The 27,097-nt window shown below is 40.9% G+C and overlaps 1 protein-coding gene across 5 annotated transcripts in view; it reads left to right on the top strand.

Annotated features, from left to right (window-relative positions):
• The window catches only part of LOC129192091 (single-stranded DNA-binding protein 3-like), a 56,180-nt gene that overhangs the window by 10,785 nt on the left and 18,298 nt on the right, over positions 1–27,097 (top strand). For all 5 annotated transcript variants that reach the window (XM_054795626.1, XM_054795625.1, XM_054795624.1 and 2 more), the window contains exons 3-5: positions 4,291–4,352; positions 7,335–7,419; positions 25,573–25,662. In XM_054795626.1, coding sequence (XP_054651601.1) covers positions 4,291–4,352; positions 7,335–7,419; positions 25,573–25,662 — 237 coding nt within the window. The remainder of the gene's footprint in view (positions 1–4,290; positions 4,353–7,334; positions 7,420–25,572; positions 25,663–27,097) is intronic.

Genomic DNA, 27,097 nt, shown 5'->3' with positions numbered 1-27,097 from the left:
GTCAATCAATGCTGACGGAACAAAAAAAACGGAGCAAAAAGACGGAAAACGGAAGTGCCGCCCAGACAGTTGAAGGTGGTGCACCAAAGTTAAAGACGCTACCAAAATGGCTGAGCGTAAACTCCAACCTGCACCCGCTGGATTAAAAGCAAGCGTCTGTAAGCACTTTGGTTTTCACGTAGTTGAAGGTAAAAATGAGCTGGACAAGAGCCAGACAATATGCAAGCGTTGTCTTACAAACTTAAAATATTTTGGGAACACGACAAATATGAGAAACCACACGTTTCCACCCGAACCAGGAAGAAAAACAGCCAGCTGAAGTTGCTGCCAACCAGAGAACCATCGAGCAGGTTATAACTAATTTTCCACCCAACTCAGAAAAGGCTAAGCGAATCACAGAGTCAATCGCACCTTTTATTGTGAAGGATTTGTGGCTGCATTCCGTTGTTGAGAAGCAGGGCTTTCGTGCCTTGTTGCGCACTTCGGAACCCAGATACAACGTCCCATCACAACGTTATTTCACTGACACTGGAATTGTTAATAAGGGCAGCCTAGTTTTTTTTTTTGGTTATTCATAATATGCTGATGTCTGCAAGTATAATTCTTGTATGAGAGCCGCTGGTACAGAAATATTTTCTATATTTTGTATGAAAGTTGTTTTTAACTTTGCTGTACAGCAAAAAATATTTTGTCAGAGATTCTATGCTCAGGATTTTAGTTTGAATTCAGATATAGATTATTTATTTGTGAATAATGGCAGAATTTTTAATGTCGGTTACTCAGAATATGCTGAAGTGCGTTAATTTTATACATGCTGCTACTGGCGTACTTTACTTTTCCCACTGGTTCTGTGCAATGGGATATATGTTGGTAGATGTAACCTTCCAATTATTAAAAGATAATGGAAGTAAATTCATTTGTTTCATATTTCTTTTAATCATTACAAATATGGTTTGTTTTAGTAGTACACAGTGAGTAAAAATTATATACAGAAAAAAATTATGCATGAAATAACTATTGATCACAGAAAAAGATGCATCGATAATTGTTTAATCATCGCATCGGAGGCCTCTGAAACGTAATTGCATTGAATCATGAGGTGGCCAGACATTCCCACCTCCTAGTTTCAAAGCGTGTCTCATTCACATGAATGGGGTAATCCTGGATCTTCCTTGTGAATTTCTGTTAATTGATCATGAAGCCCAAAGCGATGTTTTCTAGTCAGCAATTCCCTCTCCCGCACTGTCCGTGCCTTCTTTTTTCCAAGTATATGCCTTCTTCCTGCTCTTTCTGCATTCTCTTTTTGCAGATGCAAGAAAATATATAGACTTATCTTTCTTTTCTGTAATGAGAGCTTCTTTTCTGGAGTTGAGGGTCACTGAATGAATTAATGAAGCTGGGGTGATGCCTTCTGTGGCGGGACCAAATAATGCCACGACAGTTTCACGGAGGCCGGAAGTGGTGGTGACAATGCATACCCATGCGCATCCAGCGTCAACAGCACAGTTGTCCCTCACAATATTACAGTTCGATTTATAGCTCCCTTGCTGTATCGTGGTTTTTCAGAAATTAATTAATGATTGCTGTTTCGTGGTAGACCATTTTCAGTCAAGAATTGCGTGGCAAGTGCGCAAACAGTGCGTAAACTAGTCTTCAACCTTTTCGTGACATGCATTGCCAAGGCGAATTGCGGGACAATGCGGAGACAAAAAGCGCGCAAGTGTAAACGCTGCTAATGACTGTAATGCGATCACGTCTTGCTGGTTCTTAATGATAACTGACACAATTCATCATTGGAATAGAACGCAAAGACTGCAAATAATCCAAAAGTCAAACACATGGCACGCTCGCTCACCGGCGACAGTAAAGAGGTGCCATTTCATTAATGTGATGACTCTTCTCGCAAGTAATGACAGCTGCCACCTTGCACAGTTAAAATAATCGGTTCAACTAAAAAATAATCCACAAAGTCAGGGAAACTGCAGTAGTACAACCGTGTAGAAGCAATGGCACAAGCAAATGGGCCGCGGCATGAGTGCTTAATTGTGAACACAGAGCGGAGTCATACCCAGGTCCAGCACAGTGCAAATGGCCTAACTTTCCATAAATTACTGAAAATTTCCCAAAATCTTGGCAAAAGTCTTCTGAAGAAAGTGGAAGCTGTTATTGCGGTTGATAAATGTGGCATCCCAATACTTTTGCTCACATTGTGCATTATATCAAACACAGAATCTAAAACTCCAAAATCCTAAAACCCTATCAGGTCTCTTGTAGTCCTCTCCGGTATTAGCTGTCCTCATGCCGATTACATGAGCGCGAGGTGTGGCGTACATTTTTCATGAGACAAATCCTATAAAGTTACTCGGCCATCCCGCTTCCCGCTTTCTTGTAAGCCGCGACATGCCACCTTTGACCCGGGGAACACCCAATGCAGCAACAACAACAATGCCTGCGTAGCTTAAGGGAGAGTCGGGTTGATTGGAGTGGAAGAAGAGACAAAAAACCCCAAGCGGGTCACTTTGGTTTGGTTAGGTATGCAAATGTTTTGCAAGTTTATTGTCATAACTTAGGAAAATAGTGATTCATATACAGTCATGGAAAAAATGATTAGACCACCTTTGTTTGTTCAGTTTATTTATCCATTTTAATGCCTGCTAAAACTAAAGGTACATTTGTTTGGACAAATATAATGATAATAACGAATATATCGCATAAGCATTTAATTTAAGAGCTCAAGAAACTGAAGAAACAAGGGTGGTCTAATCATTTTTTCCACGACTGTAGTACCAGGTTGTGGCACCCTTACATTAGAGGTGCCAACTGCAGTGTGCATAGGGGGTCCACAAAGAACCTACTTCCATAGATGAAAATCTGTAAATTCCGGTGTATAAACCACTACTTTTTTCTTTAAACATTGAACCTTGCTGCTTATACAGCGGCGCGGCTAATTTATGGCTAAATTCTAATCTCGTGACATCACCTTTACTTCAGAACTACTACTAATTGTTTACATACTGTGCCGCTCGTGAGTCAGTCAACGATAGGTCTTTCTTTGGCAGGAGCCAATCAGGAGCTACAGTTTTAGTGCGCTCACAACAAGCTTGTCAACCCACTGGAAGTCAGTGGAGGTCAGTACACAGTGTATACCAGTATAATAACATAGGTCTGACTCACTGTTTCATCTTTCAAAGAACACTTTACTAACAGGACTAAATTCATCACACGGCAACTTAATACTCAAAAGTTGTATATACAAATATACAAACATGTCCCAATATCAGTTTAAAAAAACATTTTAAAGTTTTCCCTACGGCATTGCGTCTGAGCAATGCATTCATTGGGGCGCTGCCATGACGTCAGCTTCCCTCTTTTTGCTTTGGGCGCCAGGTCCCCTGGCTTTCTCTGGTGGACAGAACCAAAATTGCAGCACCGTTTTCTATGCTAGGTTTTCTCAACCAAAATGTATTATGGGAACACTTTAAAGTTTTGGGGGTTTTCCATATAAAACTCATATAGTTGATAGTTGCTGTGTGATGAGTTTAATGTTGTTTGTAAGATGAAATCTTTCGTGAGTCAGACTGTTATATTGAGTAATGACCTCCTGCTATTTCCAATGGCTTGACAGCTCGTCGTAAGTTTTTTCGTATCTCATGATTGGCTCCTGTCAAATGAAGAGCTGACTGGTCGTCGCGGACTCGTGTGCACCACAATATGCCACTTTATGACATGGACACGTGTAGCTTACAAACCGGTGCGGCTTACATAAGAACAAATCTGGTTTTCCCTCTAAATTTAGTGGGTGCGACTTATACACCGGAATTTATGAGAAACTTTTTCAAGTCAAATAACAGATCTGGTCTCTTTGTCTTCAAAGTTTCACTGAAGTTAGATTAGCAGGTTTGAAAATAATGTTTTTCTTTGTTTTTCTCAAGCTGCTGCACCTCCTGAAGATTTTTTTTTTGCCTCCCAGGGGTGGGCCGCCTCACACTTTTGAAAACTGCAAGCTACAGTACTTAGCAATAAAAACGAATAGGCAGGTACAGCGTCGAAGTGTTTTGATGTTATGCTCGTAGCTTTCATGAACTCGAAAACGTCTAAAAAAAAAAAAAGTACTTCGAAGAACTGAACTGAACTGTCTGGGTGGTGACACTGTTGCCCTGCTAGTAGCTTGAACGTTCCAAACCATCCTGGATGACGTGGAAACGTGGGTAAAGATATCTATGAAAACATATTGGAGCCCTCCTGTCCTGAATGACCTGTTGTGACTTCTCTTTCTTCTCTCGTTCAAAGATCCGATGGGAGAAGAACATCACATTAGGGGAGCCCCCTGGATTTCTCCATTCGTGGTGGTGGTGAGTGTCACTCTTTTATTGCTATCAGTGCAGCAGTTTCATCACATATTATTTCTTCTACGACAACTGACAAGGCACCCACTCTCAACATGGTCCCCATTTCCAAACGAGGGTGCGACCCCATCCTTTTGATGGTCCCCAGCGTGCACAAGAACAGTTGCGCCTGTTGGACTAAAACGGCTGGTGTCTTGTCGTGATTTATGATTTTATGATGACGCCGTTGGTGTGAGGCTGGCCACAGAGTCTCAGCCTTGGGGGTGACCAGACTCACGGAGGGTGTGACCCCCCCACCCCTCCACCACATCCCTCTGTGTCCTCTCCCTTCCTCCAGCTTTCCATCTTTCAGCCCCCGTTCCTGAAACAATAGATCCAGATGGTTAGAGAATTGATGCCCTCCCCAACTACCCCCTACTTTTTTTTTGGGTCCCCTCCCCCTCCTTACCCCCTGGTCACCCTTTGTGTCTCCCCCACCCTCCCACTTTTCCTCCTTTGTTCGGGCAGCAGAAGGATTCTTAGCAGATTATCCCGTTGCATTCCAGCCTTCTTTTGTGCCACCCCTTCGGTCGCCATCTCTGCCCCCTCGCTGCTGTCATTTCTGCCCCTGGCTAAGGGTTGACCTTAAAAGGGGGGTGGGGGGGAGGTCTGTCCAGCAGTTTAAACACTTTAAATCAGCCAATTTGCTTGTTTTAATAACATGACACGCAGTTGTCATTCACTCTAAATAGGAGCGGCTGTAAGCATGTTACTGTAAAGCCAGATGCAGTTACCCAGTAGTCGATGTCCTTTCAACATTTTTAAAACTAGCATAAACGATATTAGCAGTGCACCGGTGGTAAATGAACGCCGGCTACTTACTTACACATACCACCGGAGGTGATCCTAAACCCCTCACCTTAAGAAGATTGTGCCACGGCTCGACTTAATTCGAATCCAAACACGCCCACGACTGTACGACGAGACCATCGAGACTTGGATTAAGCCCAGAGCGGGAGTCTAAACCAGACCCCAGGGCGAATAAATTACCTCGCTCAATTAAAAGTCAAGCCGTTTTACATGCGCACATATATTAGCTCGGACTGTTGAGTCAATGTAATCACTGATTAACGCCAGATTCCCTCTATTGACGCTGTTTAATGCGCGTTTAGTTTTCATGACCTTTTGTCCAAACTGGAACAAAGTGATTTTAGCGGCTTGTAAAATGGTATAGTAGAAGTATTTTTTTGGTAAGGCAGGGTTTTACAAATATTTTCAGCCACTTGGTGGCGGCAGTGGCTCAGGAGGTAGAGCCGGTTCTTCAGAAACCAGAAGATTGGTAGTTCGATCCTCATGGTTCCATCCTCGCTCCCTCCACCCAGTAACTGCATGTGTGGTGGTGGTCGGAGAGGCAGAGAATTGGTAGCCACGCTTCCGTCAGACTACCCGAGGGCAGCTGTGGATACAGATGTAGATGACCATCGCAAGTCTGTGACTGAGGAGTGAACTAATAATGAGGAGTGAACTAATAATGAGTTCACTTCATTGTGAAGTACTCTGGGTGCCTTTAAAAGCGCCATAAAATCGAATCCATTATTGTTATTAGCTAGTGTTATCTAGTGTTAGTGTTATGTTGTGACTGTGTTTGTTATGAGAGTGTTAGCATGGTTAGCAGTGTGGAGAGTGCGAGTGACTGGCGTGAGGAGAGACGAGGAAAACAGACGCGCAAGCACATGGCAATGTATTGACGCTGGCAAAATTAGCAAGTTCATTTTCATTGATTGTGTGATTAATATATTGAAGTAGTATCGTCACAGCCATAGTGCCCATGAGACAGTTTTTTTGTGAACGTGAAATCTTGTCACATTTTAATCTTGCGAGATCTTGTGTCCTGCCCATGACCTATGTTGAACCCAGAACCCAAACCTACAGCAAAAAAAAAGAAAAAAAACACTGAATCAAAGACAGTTAAGCTGGAAATGGTCAACATACCGCCTATATAACAATAAAGCAAATATTTAAGTGTCCAGACTCCGCATTTAGCTTTAAATGGTGTTTAGTACAGTGTGTAGTGTAACTTTTCACCTCGGGGGGTGATTCTGCTGAGTCATAAGAACGAACATCGGGGCCCGCCAAGCACCATCAGCAATATGAAAACCAAGGACGTGTTTTTTAATAGCTAGTAAGAGGATGGGCAGCATAATAATTTGAAAAGGTTACAACCCAGGTTAACCGGGGGTGGGGGAACCATCGGATGTCATGGTCATTCCTCTCTTGCACACTCGTAAAATGGAAATAAATACATTTATGTTGTCTTCGAGTTTGCTTTGGAACAACACATTGGTATGCATGCCGCTACGGCGTCCGTGCACTCTGACCTCATCACGGAGGGAGGCTAAGCCGGATAATTAGTTGACTTTTTCCGATCAAAACATCCATAAGTTCACACGGTTTGGGACTGGCAAATTAGCAAGGCGCGGCGGCTGCCCGATCGGGTCTGTGTTTAACCGTGTGTCTCTGTTCCACCCGCTTCCTAGCCCCGAATCGATACGCACAGACTGATCCAATTAGGACCTCTTAGAGACTTGGCGGATAGTGTTGCCGGTCATGTTGGTGATTTCCCCCACTTCCACTGCCCAAATAGACTGCAATCGAAGTTTGTATTGACAGGGTTTACACCTACCCGTCTCAGCCCATTCCCAATCACTGGACTGCCTTGTTGCTCTATCGCAAGGACTTGTGATAAGTTTACAAGGTGTACTACATTGTCAGTGAGGTGTATTTACAGCGAGTGAGAGGCTGATTGAGGGTTGGGGGGAGGGGGGGATGACGCGGGCATTGTGTCCCGCCATACGCCGATGCTCAAGTGCATAAGTGGCAGTTTTAAGAGCACTACGCTGATAGCGAGAGTGTGTGAATGGGTTATGAATAGCTGTTACACATTGGCTTGCGTTGCTCCATTTGCTAACCCTTGCGACCTTTTCTCTACTCCCCCTCCTTCCATTTCAGCGTATTCTGGGACTTGTACTGTGCAGCTCCAGACCGAAGGGAGACGTGCGAGCACTCCAGCGAGGCCAAGGCCTTCCATGACTATGTAAGTGACCTCCCTCAATCGGGCGTTTCAACTCTCTCTAGGCCGTACCTTACCTGTGTGGTTTAACACGGATTTCACTACTAACACTTACGCCGGGGGTGTCCAAACTTTCCCCAGTGGGGGCCACATAGTGAAAAATGAAAGGATGCAAGGGCCACTTGGATATTTTGTAAAGCAACACATGTAGATATGCTAAGAAGTTCTATATATTTGTAGAAAATCTGCATTTCAGCTTGGCGATACAGGTGAAAAAGCCTATTTTTAGTTTCAACTTTGGTCTTTACTGTTTTTGCTGGTTTTTTTTTTTTTAATTTTCTAAATATTTCAACTGTCTTCTTAAATAACTTTAATAAATGTTCTTTTCATGATATTATGACTTTTCCAATAATATTTTGACTTTATTCCTAAAATATAACTTTTTTCCCCCCAAAATTACAACTTTATTTTGTTTGTTTCTCATATTACAACTTCAATTTATTATTCTTTTTTTATATTTCAACTCCATGCTACTAAAATGACCTTATTTTTTTTCTCACAATGTTATGAGTTTATTCTTGTAAAATTGCTACTTTTTTTCTGTTTTCTTCTTCACTTGTGTTTTGCCCATTTCTGCTGTTGTTTGTTTTATTTAAAATCTTCCAACTATTTCAGCTTTCCTCTTGGAAATTTTGTTCTCGTAATTATGACCTTTTATTCCAATAATATTTTGATTTATTCTCATAACAGAACTTTTCTGCAACCCATTTTCCAAAAATTACAACTTTATTCATTGTTTTTGTTTGTTTCTCATAATATGACAGCCTTTTTAAAAAATAACATTTTTCTTTAATATTTCAACTTAATGTTGCTGCTTTATGCTGTTGATATGTTATGATGTTATTTTTCTTCCTAATTTTTTAATTTTATTTTTGTAAAATGACTGCAGATTTTTCTTTAGTTTTCTTGATAAATTTTATTTTTTAGAATGGGCCGTGGACCAATTTTAAAAAAAAAAAAAAAAAACAGCCACAGGCCACAAATTGTAGTTTTCTCTGCAGAGGAAAAAAGGAAACTGAGATTGAACGTTCGATTAGCTCATCTTCTGAGACCATTTTCCCATAGGACATAATGGCAAAGAAAGAACTGATCATCACCACAGTCAAACTGTCGGCATCATAAAGCATTTCATATCGGTACAGGCAGTACATGCTAAATAACTTTTTTAACATTGTTAACAGCCTTGGGCATCATACAAAGGAGCTCACTTTGTATGCAAACATGCCTTAAGTGCTAATTTTGTAAGTGTAAAAAGAAGTTAACAGCTGTACAATGTTAAAAAAAATAAATAAATCAAACACAAATATTTTAACTTTAAAGACGAATGCCAAACTCATACAACATGTTTTTTTCCAACTTTCTTAATTGTCACACAAGTGTAAAAAGAAGCTAACCACAGTGGTCCTCAGTTATGTCTGTCATGCCCCCACTGGGGGAGAGAAATGTTTTAATGTATTAATGTATTATTCTGTACTGTACCGACTGAACACGAAACTGAAACCGGCGAAATGCAACAACATGGAGAGCGGTGAAGCATACAAGCGCATTCACAGTCAAATTGCATGCTGAGTACGACAAATTCATACATGTTGGCAGGTCTGCATAACTATTAAAAGTCCTCCCTATCTCTCACGCACCCCTTGAGAGTGTACCGTCCCCCCCATTTGAGAAATGTAAAGGCAAACAACAAAACACATTATCTTTAAAAGTTAATAACCAATAAAAGTATACAGTTTTACCTTTTTTAAAGATGAGCGCAGAACCCATAATGCGACACCTCTCTTATCGTTTTTCAACGTTCATGGTTGTCACACAAGAAGTTAACGACAGTATTATGTAAATAAAACAACACAATTTCTAAATGTGAGCAAACAAAGAAACAAAAAGCACTGTTTTACCCTTTAAAGACGAATGCGCAACCCATAATGCAACACATCAAGTCTCATTTTTCGACATCCATGATTATCATGCAAGTGTAAGAAGACGTTAACTGCTGTGTGATGTAGAGGAAAAACTACAGAACACGTAAAAGCAAGAAAACCCTGTTTTTTAACTTTAAAGGCGAATGCCAAACACAAAATATAGGGCACATTGCATCTCATTTTTCAACATTCTTGATTGGCACACAAGTGTAAAAAGAAGTTAACCACTGTTTGAAGTAAAGAAAAACAAAAGTTTCCTTATGTGTGCATAAACACAATTCTTACAATTGTAAAACTTTTTAAAAACATTTTTAATTGAAACGTAAAAGCAATAAAACACTCAGTTTTAACTTTAAAGGGAAAAGAGCACAAGCACGTCGTGATCCACAGTCTTAATTGTCAACACAAGTGTAAAAAGAAGCTAACCATTGTCAAAATGACACCAAGCACAAGTAATAATTTGTTGAGTCTTACTGCTGCTTCACACACGTTCAGAAAAAGCATGTACAGCATGTATGTCTTACGTCAGGGGTGGCCATTACGTCGATCGCGAGCTACCGGTACATCGCCAAGGTAGTTTGGGTCGATCGCGTAAACGTCACGTTGTAGTTGTCATATGACATCAGTCAGCTGACATTAAGCTCCCCTCTTGATTCACGCTTGCTCCCCCGCAGCGTCTCAAGCTACACGCGAAGATGCAACTTTCATCTTTATTATTCTTATTATGGATGAACTAACTCTGTAGTAAGATGTCTATCTATAACAGAAGTTATCTGTTCACTTGTAGCGGCTCCTTACGTAGAAAAAGAATGTATTGTTTACTGGCTTTGCTTCGCGTCATGAACTCCACTACAGAAATCAGTGTTTTCCACACGTTGGCTTCTTAAACTATCATTTCATGATGAAATTAAAAATGTGCCCATTGGTGAAACCTTTTCAATATGTTGCCTTGACTTCGGCTGCATTGTCTTTTGCATCATCATTTTCAATTCTTGTATATCGGTAATGTTTGATAGCAAATGCTAACTGGATGTAATACATGAACTGTGTGCCCTAATGAACGTTACATAGCTAATTTGACTGACATATTACCAATACTCAGGTTTTGTACACAACTATTTAGGAGTTATGTGGAATTATCTTTATTTCCATACTGAAGTGAATTATGATAGCAACTACTTTGATTACCTGTAAACTTTGAAAAAGTGATCGTGAAATACTAATCATTAATATTTACAATAGAATTTCAGAGTTTACTGGTTACATTTTGTGTATGTTATGTTTTATAGAAAGAGTTAGATCATTTTGATTGTACTTGCATGCTGAGAAAGTGCGTGCACTCCTGATATACATGTATAACCTACATAAATACCTACTCAGATTTTAAAAAAATAAATATAGTAAATATATATACTTTCTATATTTATAGTAGTAGGTAGATCTTTGGGACTTGGTCATTTTTAAAAGTAGCTCGCAAGCTAAAAAAGTGTGAGCACCCCTGTCTTACATGATGGGTGGTTCGAGTTTTCTACATTTTTGTGCGACTTCAGAGGCTTATCTGATGGAATTCTGAATTTGAGATGTTATATTCTTTTAGATTTATACTAGGACTTCAAAGAACACTGCAGAACGGTGGTTCTCAACTGGTGGGTCGCACCACAAAAGTGCGTTGCGGAGCCGTTTTCAGTGGGTCGCGGGTCTTTGCCTGGGGGGAAATAATAAAAAATATTGTAATGACCCAATGTCAGTGAATGCACCTCACGTTCTTGTCTGCGATATTTGTTTGCTACGCCGCCGCGAGGTGCATGCGATTATTTTGAGCGAATGTCGAGCTTGTGGATAGACGAAGGACATCGAGCGGAGACTTAACATGCTCTCCGTCAGGCACACAGCTGTAGATATATGCTGGAGAACAGTGCGCCATAAACGGACAGTGTCCCAGCTCTGCAGCTCACACTGGGTTGAAAAGAGTCCCTTAAAATATAAGATATGTGAGAACTCAGAAAATCATTTATTACTTTATTAGTTCAAACATTCCTGCAATTTGGGCCACCACTCGTCATTGAGGGGTGATGGTGGGTCCCACAGCCAAACCAGTTGAGAACCACAGCTCTAAGAACCTCTGCTGCTGGTAGAACATCAGTAGTAAACTTGCATTGAAGCCACCGGTAAAAACTGCCGGTGAAACCATGACGGACCCACAGGAGAACCCTCATAGGAGGTGGGTGGTGTACAAAAAGTGTCCCTTGTTATGATTTGGGATGGTCATGTAACTGCACCCAGAAGAAGCCGTTGTATCTCGTCTCGTTTGTAAATGTCATGTGTTATGATTGATACGCTGCATCTTTGCCTTCAGGAGGCCATGCCCTCTGGTCAAGACCGTGTGTGTGTGTTTGTGTGTGTGTGCGTGCATGCTGTATAGTGTGGGGAGATAATGGAATAGAGTTCTAATCCGGTAATCCCAGCACTGGGTTGAGGCTAAGTCAGGGATTTTGTGTGTGTGTGTGTGCGTGTGCGTACGTATTTATGGACGGGGAGGGGGGCATCTTTGGCAAACAGCCTATAAAAGGAGGGTGGAGGGGCTCACACCCCTGGTGCCAGTTAACCCCCATGTGCGTGCGTGACAGTGCGATAGCCGTGCTGCACGGTCGCTCGCTGTCTGCTTCCCAGCAGTGATGAAGCGAAGGAGACAAGCCCGGTTTAATTTTGGCTCCGGCCCCCCTGAGGCCTCTCTCTCCGAGCACAGGTCCTCTCTGCTGGTTTCAAGAGACGCTTGACAGAGAAGACATAGCGAGAAAAGAAAAAAATTTTGTGTGTGTGTGTGTCTTATCTTTACAAGAGTTTGTCAGTCTTTTGAAGGCTGCTTGATTGCGGGGGCCGCCGTTTATGAGGCATTATCACGGCGCTCTCCGCTGGGTGCCGAAACCCTGCAAAGGTTTTACGGTGGCAGTCGGCTTTGTGTGACATGAAGGATGAAGGGCTTTGAGGCTCTTTATCTTCACTATCTTCAACAGTAGTTTATTGATGCTAGTTGCTTCTCCTCAAATGTCTGAGCAGAGGAAATAGTCATTACAGTTTGGGGGCAGATTTGTTAAACAAAAGCAGCCGCAAACTCGCATTGGCCCCGGTGGAGGTCTCTTTATTCTTTACAACGCATCTAATCCTTTGGAATCCTGACTTCCAGTGAGGTCCTTTTAGTCTTTATTCGTTTGCATTTAAAAGGGCTCAGCGTACTATAAATATGAATGCATGCATTCATTTAGTTAAGCTAACTTTTTAAGCTCATTGTTGCACTTATAAAACGATTTTTATTGTGGATCAAACTTTTCAATCTAAGGCTAATTCTGCCAGGTCTGGATCTGGGTCGTAAGTCAGCGTAGCATCCATGTGTAGGCGACCCTGGGGGCAAAGTGGGTGAAGGGTCTTGCCCAGGGACACAACAGCAGTGGCTGGGATGGAGGAAGCGGGATTCAAACCGCGCAACCCACCGGTTACTGGGCAACCCGCTCTTTCTTCACACTGTGACTTCCCTTGTTAATAAATGATAATGTAAGACAATCAATGAACGGATGGAATCATAGTCACGGTGTATATACATTAATCCCTCGTTTATCGCGGTTAATTGGTTAAGTGAATTTCCATGAAGTAGAGACCTGTTTACGACCTTCTAAATACGTTTTTTTAACAACATTGGAGCCCTCTAGACATGAAATAACACCCTTATAGTCAGGCAAATAAGACATAATAGAGACTCACACATGTTAGGGTTGGGTGAGTTCTTTGTTGTTTTCCGGTTCTGTACAGCAGGAGTCCCCAAACCTTTTTCGTGCTGCCAGAAATCTCCGGCAGACCGCGGGATGGTCACGCTCGCAGCAAACAACATAAACATTCAAACACTGGATATTATTTTTTTAATTAAGCAATAGCCTGCATTTCCAAAATTGGCATCCATTTACATAAAATGTGATGTAATTATTTTGAAAGTTTCCTGCGACCAGGTTCAGCCCTGATCAAGGACCGGTACCAGTGGTTGGAGACCCCTGCTGTACAGTACTGCCTGTAATGTCTATTTTTCTCATCAGTTTAACATTACTCACACCTAGCGACCAGTGTAGAATACTACATAGCATCATGACATCTCTGAATGAGTCTTCTGAATGCCTTTTATTGTTTTTGAATATAAGTAGTTTTATAGTAGTTATACAAGTATTGTGGTTTTTATGCTTGAAAAAGCTTAATTTCGGCAAAAAATGGCTTAAATATGCCAATCTTTTGACTACTAATTGGCTAATAATAATCACGAAAGTGCAATGATTTTTAAAATAAATATATTTTTGAAAAACCGTGATAGAGTGAAGCTGCAAAATTCAAAGTGCAAAGTGGCAAGGGATAACTGTATAAACTTTCGGTTTTGCATCTCACAGCAACTACGGTGCGTTCAAGGACCGCCGAACAAACGGCAAAACATTTCATTGCCGGAGGAAAGAACATTATGAGCGCAGCATAAAGACATAAACATGTAAAAAAATTGTGGGCTTTCCATGTGTATGCTGCACAGTGTGCATGATGGTGGTTTGAGTTTTGTGAGACGTGAGAGGAAAAATAATGCCCCCAGGGGGAGTCGTGCTCTAGCGGAGGTCTGCGTGGATCGCTAGTCAGTGGATAGCGAGTTTTGTGTGGCTTTTTGTCCAGTCACAATTTGTAGTGTCAAATACCACCATGTTTATTATAGTGTGAGCATTACAATTTATGTGAATAAGAAGTGATGAATGGGTGGCAGAATTAAACTTCTAAGGGTTCTTTACCTGGGACTGTGTTTCAGTGATCATTTGTCACATTTGTTTTCAAGTGTTTTCAGCCTGAAAACTAGTCATTTCCATTTAGCTAAACTTCTTTTTGATGATAAGGAAATCATTAAATTGTCATTTTTAAGTATAGAACTTTTAATGGGATGGGAGACTCTCTCCGAATGTTCTGAACTCCTGTTTCCATGCCAGTGTCATATAGAGCAAAACATTAAATCTTTAAATGTGAGTCTGCTTGTTTTACATAACCTCCTGCGTACAATACAGTATATCCTTCTTCTTGTGTTCTTCTCCACGCCCGCTGATGTTTTGCGTGGTGGTTTGAGTTGTGTGCAACTTTAGAGGGAAATGAATGTGCCGTAGCAGAGGTCTGTGTGGATAGCGAACATCTAATATTGTTCTTTATACAGCAAGCTAGTTCAGACTGAATCAAACAGCACCTCTGCTGGGTGTAGCCGAGTAGTGCACTCTTTTGCTTCCAGACTCGATTAATCAGTTATGCCAGTTCCTCACAATTGCCCATACCTCATGAAAATACAAACGTAAACACTTGAAAACAGGAGACATTGTAGCCTACCGGCCTGGCATGCATATTACGGACGTTTACATCGTTGATGTAGATGCTACCTTTCTGTTTCTAGGTGGGCTTTTGTTTTCTCAGATACTTCTTTAGCAGTTTGCTCAGAACCAAATCCAGTTCTTAGCAGCTTGATGGTTGCAGACAGTTTTTTCCCTTACATAATCCCACTCCTCACCTCCATTGTTCTTATACACTCACTCTTTATTTACATTTATCACTTTTACCATTTTCACACTCTTTTCTTTTTCTTTCTTTTTTTTTTTTTACACCGCCTGTTTACATTGTGACATCTGAAGATCTGCATCGCTGTATTATATTTTCCTTCTACACTTCTCTTGTCCTTCCCTCACCTCCTTCACCTTATCACTCCTTCTCTCTCTGTGTCCCTTGGCCTCTTTCTCCTTTCCTATCTCCCTCCTTCGCACTCTTGCCAATTCCACTACCTCTCTTTCCGAGAGAAGATTGATTGGCTAATCTCTCTGTTTACCCACAATGCCTTGTAGAGGAGGGCAGTGTGGACAACACCAAAAGTGTTTGAAAATGGAGCTGAGTGGGCAAATGTCACAATGGGGAGTAAAGATAAAGCCCATATGGGCGGTCCTCGGTTTACCAGCAAGTTCCGTTCCTACAACTCGTCGATTTTTTTTTATGTAAATTGGAATTTATTCCTAAATTAACACCTAACTTACTCCTACTGGCCACCACAGTCACAACAAACGTATCAAATGCAGTCGTAAAAAATTTATTACAGTAATGCCTCGCCACTTTGTGCTTCAGATTTCACGGTTTCACTCTATCATGGTTTTTCAAAAATATATATGACTTAAGTCATCACAGGCTGAATATGGCCTACTATTAGTCCAAAAGTATGCATATTTAAGCAAATTGTATGCCTAAATTAAGCATTTTCAATCATAAAAATGGCTAAATGAACTAAAATACAAATATAAGGCATTCAGAAGACGTGTTCAAAGACTTTGTGATGATATGTAGTATAGACATTCCTTGTTTACCGCGGTTAATTGGTTCCAGACTCGACCGTGATAAGTGAAATTCCGCGAAGTAGGATTCAATATTGATAAACAGAATATTATTGTAGTTAGAGCATAGAAAACATGTTTAGGACTTTCTAAATACCAGTTTTGACATTATTAGAAGCCAGTAGACATGAAATAACACACAGTCGCTTTTACACTGCTATTATTCTTTGTTTACCTCACATTACTTAGGCTACGGGATCACTGCAGGGACATAACAGATGGTCGCCACAAGCATAGCCTCTCCAGTTTACTTAATCTAAATTTAAGGAAGTGTTTCAAACGGAGTGGGGAAGAAGGACAAACGAGCCAAAAACTTACCACTTCCACATGGAATGAGAGGAGAACCTTTTTTTCCCCACTCGATCTCAGCCATGGCATGTCGGCTATGCTCTGGTGGCTCAGTAGCTAGTCTCCATGCAGTGTGAAAGGTGAAGTAATCTAACCTCATGTCTCATAACGTTACTGATGTCTAGTGACCAGAATACGACATGTAACTTGTCTTTCAACATTTTTTGACTAATAATAGGCCAGTGGTTCATTTTACATTTTACAGTTGCGTACCCCTTCAGACATTTCACCCGAAGCCATGTACCCCCTACTCTTGCACACTTTAAAAACATACACCTTTTTATCTTAATTAACTTGAAATATTGAACATAATTAACTGCTTAATTAATTTATAGTTATTTCCGGTCCAAAAACGTGTATTTTGCATGGACACATTTTGATAAAGTTTCACATGTGCACTGATAAATAGATTAGTAATCATCCTACATATCTTTAATTCCAGTCTGATGTTGGCATCCATCCGTGTGACTGACTTTTTTCCAACTTCAGATGCCTATATTCGAAGTACAAAAATACATACAACCAGTGGTAAAGCCTCATTTTCAGGGAAATCCTCACTCAATGACAGGTTTTCACCGCTGCGCCGTGCGGAGATTGGAACACCAATATAAATGGAATCTTCGAGGTTAAACACTTAATGCACAAAGTAATCATCAAACTTAATTATTTTCGGCTTTCTGCTCTGTTCTCCTTGTGCCGTGAGGTGCTCAGGCGCACTCGTAATTGTGAATGTTAGTCAGTAATTGTTTTTCGTTTTCATTCAGGTACCGCCGATTAGAATTGGGGTACCCCTGTGGGTACGCATAACCCAATTTGGGAACCTAGGTATTACTCCATATTAAACACGAAACAGCGATCATTTATTAATTAATAATTTAAAAAAAACATACTATAGATAGTGAGGGAGCGATATTCGAACCACGATGTAGCAAGGGATGAGCTACACCAGGGGTCACCAACCTGGTGCCCGCGGTAGCCCCCATGACCACACGAGGCGCCTGCAGGCCTGCTTTTCATTCAGGCTTTCAGTTAATAATGTGAGAACACTAGAAAGAAATGTATTCTGAAACATAAAATGTGAGTTGTGGGTACCAGCATTTTGTGAACGTTTTGGTAAAACAAGCATATTTGATTTGTTTGGGTTGAAATAAGGTATGAAAATCATTTCTACAAAAATGAGTAGCTCGTGGGCATTTTCATTTTCTAAAAGTAGCTCTTGCAAGAAAAAACGTTGGTGACCCCTGATCTACACTAATCAGTAGGTGTCAGTAATGTTACATTGACGAGACAATAGCCACCGCAGGAAGTACTGTCCAGAAACCTGAAGTAAGAAAGGAACAACAAGGAAGTCTCCCAATGCTAACACGTGAGTCTGTTATGTCTTATTTTCTCTTTATTATGTCTACTTTATTGAATAACACAAGTGTAAAGGTGGCTATAGGGGAGTTATTTCATGTCTCGAGGACGCCATTGTTAAACACCGTATTTAGAAGGTCATAAACAGTTTTTCTCTGCTCTAACTACCAAAATATTCCGTATATAAATAAGGAATCCTACTTGGTGGAAATTCACTTATCACGGCCGGAACTGGAACCAGTTAAATGCAATAAACGACGGGTTACTGCATTCTGTAATAAAAAAGACGCAAGTTATCACTGTCGATTTTATATGAGCAAATCTTGTCATATGTTCAAAAATGCCATTGTCATCTTTGATAATAGTCAAGGGGTTTGATGATCATCTAATATAGATAAACAAATCCCAATCTACTGAGGTAGGTGGCCGCACAAAGTCTAGGTTCTTTTTAATGTATCAGCAATGTGGTCTTAAAACCCCCCAGATAACCTTAAAAGCCATGTAGTGCTGAATAAATACAGTGAATTGATCAAATACACGAGTGAAATGTGTTGATCGATGAATGAGCTGTGCAGTCATTTTACTCCGAGGTAGTTTCACCCGGCGCTGCCTCCAGGTCCGGGGGAGGTTATCCATTTTGGTGTGGTTGTGTGGGAGGCCAGGTTTTGATCATCATGCCTCAGGCAAACAACTGCAGACGTGCGACATAAAGCGCGCAACCTTTTGAAGTTGACCGTAAACATTTTTTTAAGCCAGCTTTCAAGCGAGTATTTCCGCCTCGGCTCATGGCGCCGCTATGCTGTCTTTATAAGACAAAATGTTTTTTTGTTCTTGTTTTTTTAATACTTCTTCAACAGATGTGGCTCCCCTGCAAAGATGCCACGTCGACTTTGGCCCTCTCCAGCTAGGATGTTGGTAAACATGGTGCTAATGATGCCACAGGGCTGCTAACAGCATCCACTCAAGGATGGCTCCATTTTCCTCTCATGTGCAGGACCTACTGGATAGATCAATAGTGCTCAACACATTATTGACCTCCGCCTGATTTCGTTCACACAGAAAAAACCCGAGACATAAACACAAGATGAAGAGAGGAGGTTTAAGTGTGTGTGTGTGTGTGTGTGTGTGTGTGTGTGTGTGTGTGTGTGTGTGTGTGCCTGCCTGGAGAGGCTACTAATCTACATTCTGGTTCACACTGATATGTACCTCATCACCGTCTCCTTGACCTCCTGTCCTTAGCACACAGAGAGAAAGGGAGGGAGGGACAGAGGTAGGGGGAGGTGATGGAGGGAGTGTGTGTGGAGAAGGGAGGCAAAAGAGCTGACTGTGGTGATCCAGCTAATTTATCAGGCCAGTCAAAACACAGCGATTGCGCTCGGGAGCAACAGGATACGGATGCTTCGCTCTCGCCGTTACGTCGGACGCGCAAACATTGAAGCCCAGCTGCTTCTCAAAAACTAGCACGAGTGTACGCACACATGCACACGCACACACACACACCGAATGACAGCGCTAATACATGCCGCAGACACAACATCCACTCAGCTCGCACTCCAGAGACCCGGCACAGAGGCCAAAGACAAAGACGATGAATAAAAAGAACCATGAAGCTAAAATGAAAATCTGCCACTGTGGAGGAGGCGGAATGCAGGAGCAGACGAGGGGCGCTGCATACCTTTTCTTGACTTTGTCTGCCGTCTATTTCTTTGCTTTTGCGTCTTCCAGACACAGTCTTATTCATAGAACATATTGGGGCATCAGTTTTGCTGGTTAAGACATCTAGATCAGGGTTCTCAAATGGTCTCAACCCGGGACCCACATTTCCCAATGGTCCTTTATTTCAGTCATTTTTATTTATTTATTTATTTATTTTTTACACTGTCTTGAATTCCCTTGTATTTGTTATATTTCTGTCACTCGATAATTTCACCGGCTTCAATACATTGCCATGTGCAAACAAGCAAGAGAGGGTTAACTCTGTGCATTGGTTTCACCACCTTGGCACATTTGTTCCATAGAACAATGGCATAAACGGAGTGAGCCCTTTTGTCAGTCATACAGTCTCGCTGGTTGGAGGCAGGGCTGGTAGCAGACACACAGAGTGCAGAAGAGAGTAACGTCAACTCTCGTCTTGTGAACTGAGTTTCTCGTGACCCCCCCATTAATTTATTTTTTAAAATACTATTATTCAAGTCAAATCATGCAAATGTATTTTTTAACCGCTTATGTCATCTGTTGAAACATTAATATACAAAATTACATGTCCAAAGTGCATTTTAGAGGAATTTATTAAGGCATTTTGTCAAAGAAATGAGGGATATAACTGCATGCAAATACTGTAATGCATCAATGAAAATAAAATTTTAAAAAAAACTTAAAATTTGCACTAAATGAGGCAAAAAAAAAAATCTGATTTCACTTATACCGAAGAGTAAGATGACTAAAATGTATGAAACAAGTCAGACGTCGGTTGTGTATTACATATTTTAATGTCATTTTTAACTTGCTGTCTACTTTTGGGTCTCAACCCACCAGTTGAGAACCACTGATTAAGATTATTTTTATTATTATTATTATTATTATTATTATTATTATTATTATAAATCCTGTAATTACTGAGAGGCTGTCATTTCCACAATGCATATTTAGTTTTGATGACCTTTTGCCCAAACTGGGACAAAGTGCTTGTAAGAGATCAGCTAGAACAGGGATCTCAAACCCAACTTACTTGGGGGCCGCTGGTCTGGGTGTCTGGGTGGTGCTGGGCAAGTATTCCCATTCCAAAAAAATTACAGCATATCCAATCTTATCATTCTTTATTAATAACATTTCAGAACATGAACAGGTTCTTCAGAGCATAATCTCCTTTCCCTCATCCATGGTACCACAGACCTGGTTGCTCTTCCTCTTACAGTGCTTCCACTTTCGGCTTCCCAGCATGCCTTGCGGCACTTGATCTGTAAAAAGTTGTACAGTTCACATCAAGCGCCTGGGATGCTAACCTAGTGGTGTCCAAAGTGTGGCTCAGGGGCCCTTTGCAGCCCACGGCTGGCCCGCGGCACATTCTAAAAATACAACTTAACAAGAAAATTAGACAAAAAGTTAAAATGGAAAAATCAGCAATAATTTTACAAGAATAAAGTCAAAATATTAAGAGAAAAAGTTGTGATCTAATGAGGAATATTCAGCGTTTTCCAAGAATAACATCGTAACATTATGAGGAAATACAACATCATTTTAGTAACACAAACCTGAAATATTAAAATAAAAATATGAAAAAAATTTAAATAAACAGCAGAAATTGAAAAAAACAACTGTAATTTTACGAGGGTAAAGTCAAAATATTAAGAACAAAAAGTCATGTTCTAACGAGCCATAAATTTTATGGGAATAAACTTGGCTGGCGACCAGTCCAGGGTGTACCCCGCCTGTCGCCCAAAGTCAGCTGGGATAGGCTCCAACATGCCCCGGCGACCCTAATAAGGAGAAGCGGTATAGAAGATGGATGGATAAACTTGTAATATTATGAGAAAAACTAACGTCATTTCAGTTGCATAGAGTTGAAATATTAAAGAAAAAGTCATAATATGTGAAACAAAACAAAATAAAACTCTAATTTTTGGAGAATTAGGTTGGGGAAAAAGTTATATAATATTATGGGAATAAAGTCATAATATTACAAGAAGAAAATTTACAAAGGTTATTTAAGAAGAAAGTTGAAATATTTGCAAAATAAAAAAAACTGCAAAATTGGGGAAAAAAGAGCAAAGACGGAAGTTCATGCTAATGATAGGGTTTATCACCTACGTATATCACAAAGCTGAGATGCAGTTTTTCTTGAAAAATGCCTTAGCATAGCTACAGTACATTTGTTGCTTTACTAAATATCAAACGGGCCCTTGCATCCTTTCATTTTTTAGTAAAATTTTGGACACCCCTGCACTAAACTTTGATGCCAAGTAGGGGGCCACAAAATATGGCTGCGAGTTTGTGACCCCTGGACTAGAACTCAAAGTTGAACAGTAGCAATATTTTGATCGGAAAGGCAAGGTTTTCTAAAACGTTTCAGTAAAAAAAAACATCATATAATTGGAGAGAGGCTGTTATCATATTATGCTGCAACTTATTTTGTAACTTTAATAATGGTTTGGAGTACATGAGAAAGCAGAAGGAAAAACATACCCCACTTTGACCACCATTAAGTACATTGCACAACACAGCAGAAACAAAACCAACGTTGGAATAGTGTTAAGGAGCAAACTGTGTCAACCGACATTTTCAAGTACATGCAGAGTTAGATGAAGCTGCCGGATGCTGACCACTCATTATACTTCAAATGCAGCTACAGCCATTTTGTGAGATTTAATAAAAAAAAAATACAGCCATTACAGGTGTGAATGCCAATGTTTTTTGACCTAATTAGAGACCCAGGCAGTAATTTGCTTTATGGGAGACTCAGTGGTTAGTTAAATAGAGGCGTTAATTGGATCATTTACGGTAGTTGTTGCATAAATATCCCCGAGCATTTTAAAAACGTCTCCCTCTGTTTTTGTTTAACTTTTCGTGGGCTCTAGTGACATACAGTAGACTCTTTCGCTTCCTGCCTAATATATACAGTACAATATGTTCATTATGTCAGTGAATTAGTGTGGCAGTGGTGCTTGTGATGTATGGCACATGGTCTTTCTGTCAGCTATTGTTTATCATCATAAACAAGGACCCCCTCCACCACCACACCCCCTTTCCCTTATTTCTAGCTTTACTTTCTCTGCTGATTGAAGGTGGCAGCCTTGTCTCTTTTTTTTAACACACTACTCCTACTTGTGTGCTTTGTTGCAGTGAAAAGGTATGTATAGGCGACACTGTGGGCGTCACTACAAAAGCACAGTGGGCCAGTTTGGTTTTAATAAAGACCTGGCTGCATACTAAATCTACCTTTTGCGCGGAGAAACGGAACAAGAACTAATAGATGTTGTTAATAGTCTTTATCAATAATGTGCCACGGTGATTGATGGTGAACAAATCCCATTTTCTTTCCCCGTTCACAGCCTCTCTTCAACCTTGCATGTTTATCTTCAAACTCTCCTCTCCTTCTCCTGCATCTTCTTGTTCTTTCTCTCTCCTGGAGCGGGGGATGCCAGGGGGACAGAGTGCAGATAGGACCTGTCTCCATGGCAACAGCTTCTGCAAGCTTCTGACGCCCTACTCGTAAGACGGGGATGGGAGAGGTGGGGGGAGGCAGCGTTGAAGGCATGAGGGGAGGAAAAGGTTGCGATAGGGACGAACTGTACTAAGGTTGCGGGGCAGGGGGAAGAAAATATGTGTGTTTGTTATTATTAGGGTGGAAAGATGGTGGAAAAGGATGGAGAAGAACGGATGAGAGGGAAGGAAAGAGGCAGCCGACCCTGCTCTCTCCCCAAGGACTCGGTGGCCTGCTCGTGTTCACTAGCAGAATTAACATAAAGATGGGGGGAGGTGTGTTTGTGCATGTGATTTTTTTTTTCTTCTTTTGTTATTTGTGTGCGCTGATTTCACGTAGAAGTGCAAGGAAGTAATTGGTCGTATAGCCAAGCCTGAGTGTGTCACTGCGATGTAGTGTGCTCGTTAGGTGTGCGTTTGTGTGTGTGCACACTGGTGGACCGATGTATGTGCGAAGGGTGCGTGTGTGTTGGTGAGCACCGTTCCCTCCCCTGGGTCTCAACCCCCCCCAATTCTCCTCCGTCTGCCTCACTACTGAAAGGCTGTACTTTATAAGCTTGTGATGCAACTCTTTGTGTGCGTGCGTGTGTGTGTGTGTCCCTGTGTGTTTGTGTGTGTGTGTTTGTTCCGGCATGCTTATGTAAGCACTTTGAACATGCGTCTCCGTCTATGTGTGTTGACGAGAATACAGTTATATCATTTGTAACTCCCGGGCTGAATCATTTGGCTCGTCGCCTCCCTGAGATTCCAGTTCCAGTTTTCTTTGCTTATTGTTTGGCCTGACAAAGGAGCGGGAAAACGGTGTTAGCTTGTGCTCATTTGGGTTAGCAAAAAGTTTGTGCACAAAGATCCGCAGAAGAGCTGGCATATATCCGCTTTTCCCTCCTTACAGAACCCCATCATATTGCCGCACCTGTTTGCGCTTTCACACAGCGACCTGGCATTGGGGAATCAGATCATTTACATGCACGGACAAGTCGGCACCAGATGTATAAGATTGACTAGATTGGCCAAGCTCAGCTCCAAAGGGAGCTCATGAGCTGGTGGACACAAGCAGCTGAATGAATGATTTCAGCGTCCCCGGCAGCCATGGCCAATGAACTGCTCTGCTTGGGAGAAATGCATGATGGGGAAAAAGTTAAAATTGTTGCTTTTCATTTTAAACTGGTATTGGTACTTGTCTTGTATATTTCTGAGCTTACCTTTTGAGTGTTAAGTTGCTGTGTGATGATTGTAGCCTTCTATCCAAGATACAGTGAGTCAGACTGTATATTGAGTAATGACCTCCTGCAATTTCCGATGGGTTGATGAGCTCTTTGTGAGTTTTCTCATGGCTTATGTTTGGCTCCTGTCAAATCAAGAGCTGCCTGGTCCTCATGGACTTATGCACAGTTCTAGCAGTTCCCGTCGAACACTTGAAGGTGACACCGGCAACCAGGTGCAAACAAAGACACGTATGCGAAGAATGTGACATGTTCACAATGATAACAATCAGTAATATTGTGTTGTGAGGTGTATGACATGTTTTAGCCGCCATGGGCCACGAGGCTGGCTGCTATGGAGAATATTAGCAGAAGAAATGTGGATTGACTTACTGCCACCTTGGTACGCTTTTCCACGGTTGAACATCTTGTGGGTTTTTTACTTTTTATTTTCATCTGCATGGCAGTATTGAAACATTTGTCCCACACAGTTTGCTGACCTGATGAGGCGAATGGTGTCTTTTTAGAAAAGTGATCAAGCTTACTTTGGCTCCTTGAGTGTTCCAGCAAAAGCCTTCAACACAGCGAGCAGCATAATAGAAAAAAAAGTAGAACAAACAACAGAAATTAATTTAGAACCGGACTATAACAACGAGGGAGCATTGGGGTGGACGGCAGCTTCCCTGGTGTGAACCCGGAAGATGTGACAAAAATTCTAAATATGCCTTTCATTGTTATTTTTCACGGCGGAAATAACAAGATTAACATGTGTTTTGGTGTTGTGAGCACTTTAAGAATTGTCATTTTTAGAGGCCATTAAATAGCCGCCTGATGCTCATATCGTTCTCGTCTGGTATTGGTGGCAAGGTCACAAACAGGACACAAACGCCGCATTAATTGAATGATTGCATGTGTGCTATCAGCTTGTGTTGGACGGTGACCAGCTGCAGCTGTAACTGCTGCAAATGGATCACCCGCACGTTGTCATACGTGATCATATTACATGTAATGTGTAATTGTTGTGATTTGTTTAAATCCCACTTGGCAAATAGCTGCCTGCTTCAATGAGCCAAAATAAACGAAGGCATAATGAATATGCTCAAATTGAATTAGTTTTGACTCGGAAGCAACTGTTGCATAGCCGCATACTGTATGAACGCTCTCTTGTAACGTTTTATGCCGCAATAAAAAGGTTTTCTTCTTATGTACTTGAGGATGCTGCCACGTAATGTTAAACAATATTTCCTTGAGCTTATTGTGCTGTGCTTTGTTAACTGACGGTAAGTATGACTAAAGTGATGCAGCTTCTTTCAAAGTCATGCATCAACGGGGCTCTTGTTATGGAATAGAAGTGTATATATATATTTTTTAAAAGTGCAGTGATTTCTCCTTGAACACTTTGTCCTAATTTAGTCTTGGTCAGCAGGAAAAAAAGATGAAGCCCTTATAGTCTACCATCTTCAGGTAGCGGTTTAAAGGCGGTAATAGAAGACACTTTCCTGAATTAACCATTAAACTTAATATGTTGGGGGGGTGGCAGCAGGGCAGGGAGGGTGCTGAGCCATCAGGTGTGGACACTGCCCCCTTCAGGATGTTGGCAGTCATTGCATCATGTACATTTTTGTGTTGAACGTCACATTGAATGAGTTTCGCTTTGTGTTTCAGAGCGCAGCAGCAGCGCCCAGCCCGGTGATGGGCAACATGCCCCCCAACGATGCCATGCCAGGCGGTCCCATGCCTCCAGGCTTCTTCCAGGTATGCCCCCCCCATACCTCCACACAGCTTTGCCCCAAACAAATTGTTCCTTCCATCCCTTGGCCACCTTACCTCTGTTTCGAACCTGTCTCTCCTAAAAGTCATTAACGATTAGTATCCACGTTGGGGAAACAAAGATGAATAACGCCAAAAGATAATGAGGAAAAAGTCTCAACATTCAGAGAAAGTAAAATACTTTCACAAACAATAACATACGCAATGCTTCCGCACATCAAGACCATTTTGTCAGACTGCTGTTTGCATTTTTAAGTCCCGTCATTCACTTATTACAATCCTTTTTTAAAACTAATTTTGCTATTTTTTTCTCGTAATATTGCAACTTTTGTCTCGAAACATAGACTTCTCGGAATTACCACTTTAATAAAACACATTTTTTAAAAGCAATGTATTTAACTTAGCTTTTTTTCTCACAATACAACTTTTTTACAAATTTTACTAGTAATAGTAATATAACAACTTTCTGACTTTTTTTGTGGTAGTTTTACGATTCTCACAAAATTAACTTTTTTCTCGTAACTTTCTTACAACTTTATTCAAGTAACATAATGACTTATTGTTGATACCACTTTAAAAAAATACTAAGTGTTTTTGTAATTTAACTTAACTCAGTTTTTAACTTGCAACTTTTGTCTTGAACAGTAGACTTCTCGTCATTTTTTCACTACTACAAGTACTGCTAAGTAATACTACAAAGGTTTTCTTTTTTTAAAAATTAAAAAAACTTTTTTCAACGTTATTAGCTTACGTAAGTTAACTTTTTTTCTCACATTACAACTTAAAAAAAATGTTTTACAGGTAATAGTAATAGAACAACTTAATTGTCATAACAAAAGTTTTTGTAATATTATGAGTTTTTTCTTTTAGTTTTGCCATCCTCGTAAAATAACGTTTTTCTTGCAATGTTACAATTTTATTATTGCAACATTATGACTTTTACTGTTTTTAAACATGTACCAGTCTTTTTGTAATACTGCAATGTTATCCTCATAACGTCATGACTTCTTTCTTCTTCATTCCGCCTTTTTTTTCCTCCTAATTTTACTATTCTCATAAAATTACAACTTTTTTCATGTAATACGCCGTTATTCTCGTAATGGTGTGACTTCTCGTAACATTACAACCTTTCATCTGTCTTGTATTTTACCGTTATCACCAATTTCTTTCATTTTGGGGTATTGGCGATGGGATAATCCTTCTGTGTGAAACCGATCTTATCTACCTCCGCAAAAGGTCTGAAAGTCTGGACGAGCTAAAGCTAGCCAGAGCAAAGAGCCGGGCATCGGCACGCTGTCAGAATGCCCGCCGATGTCGTGGAAGTTGGGAGTAAATGAAGGGCGGGGGGACACGGCTGCAGGAGGGCACGTTTATTCATGTACGCAGCTCACCCTTTTAGCAACGGTCAAGAGACATTCTC

This window comes from Dunckerocampus dactyliophorus, chromosome 13, assembly GCF_027744805.1.
Source record: "Dunckerocampus dactyliophorus isolate RoL2022-P2 chromosome 13, RoL_Ddac_1.1, whole genome shotgun sequence".
In the NCBI taxonomy this organism is placed as follows: domain Eukaryota; kingdom Metazoa; phylum Chordata; class Actinopteri; order Syngnathiformes; family Syngnathidae; genus Dunckerocampus; species Dunckerocampus dactyliophorus.
The sequence above is the reverse complement of the archived record's forward strand: the minus strand, read 5'-3'. Positions and strand labels throughout refer to the sequence as shown.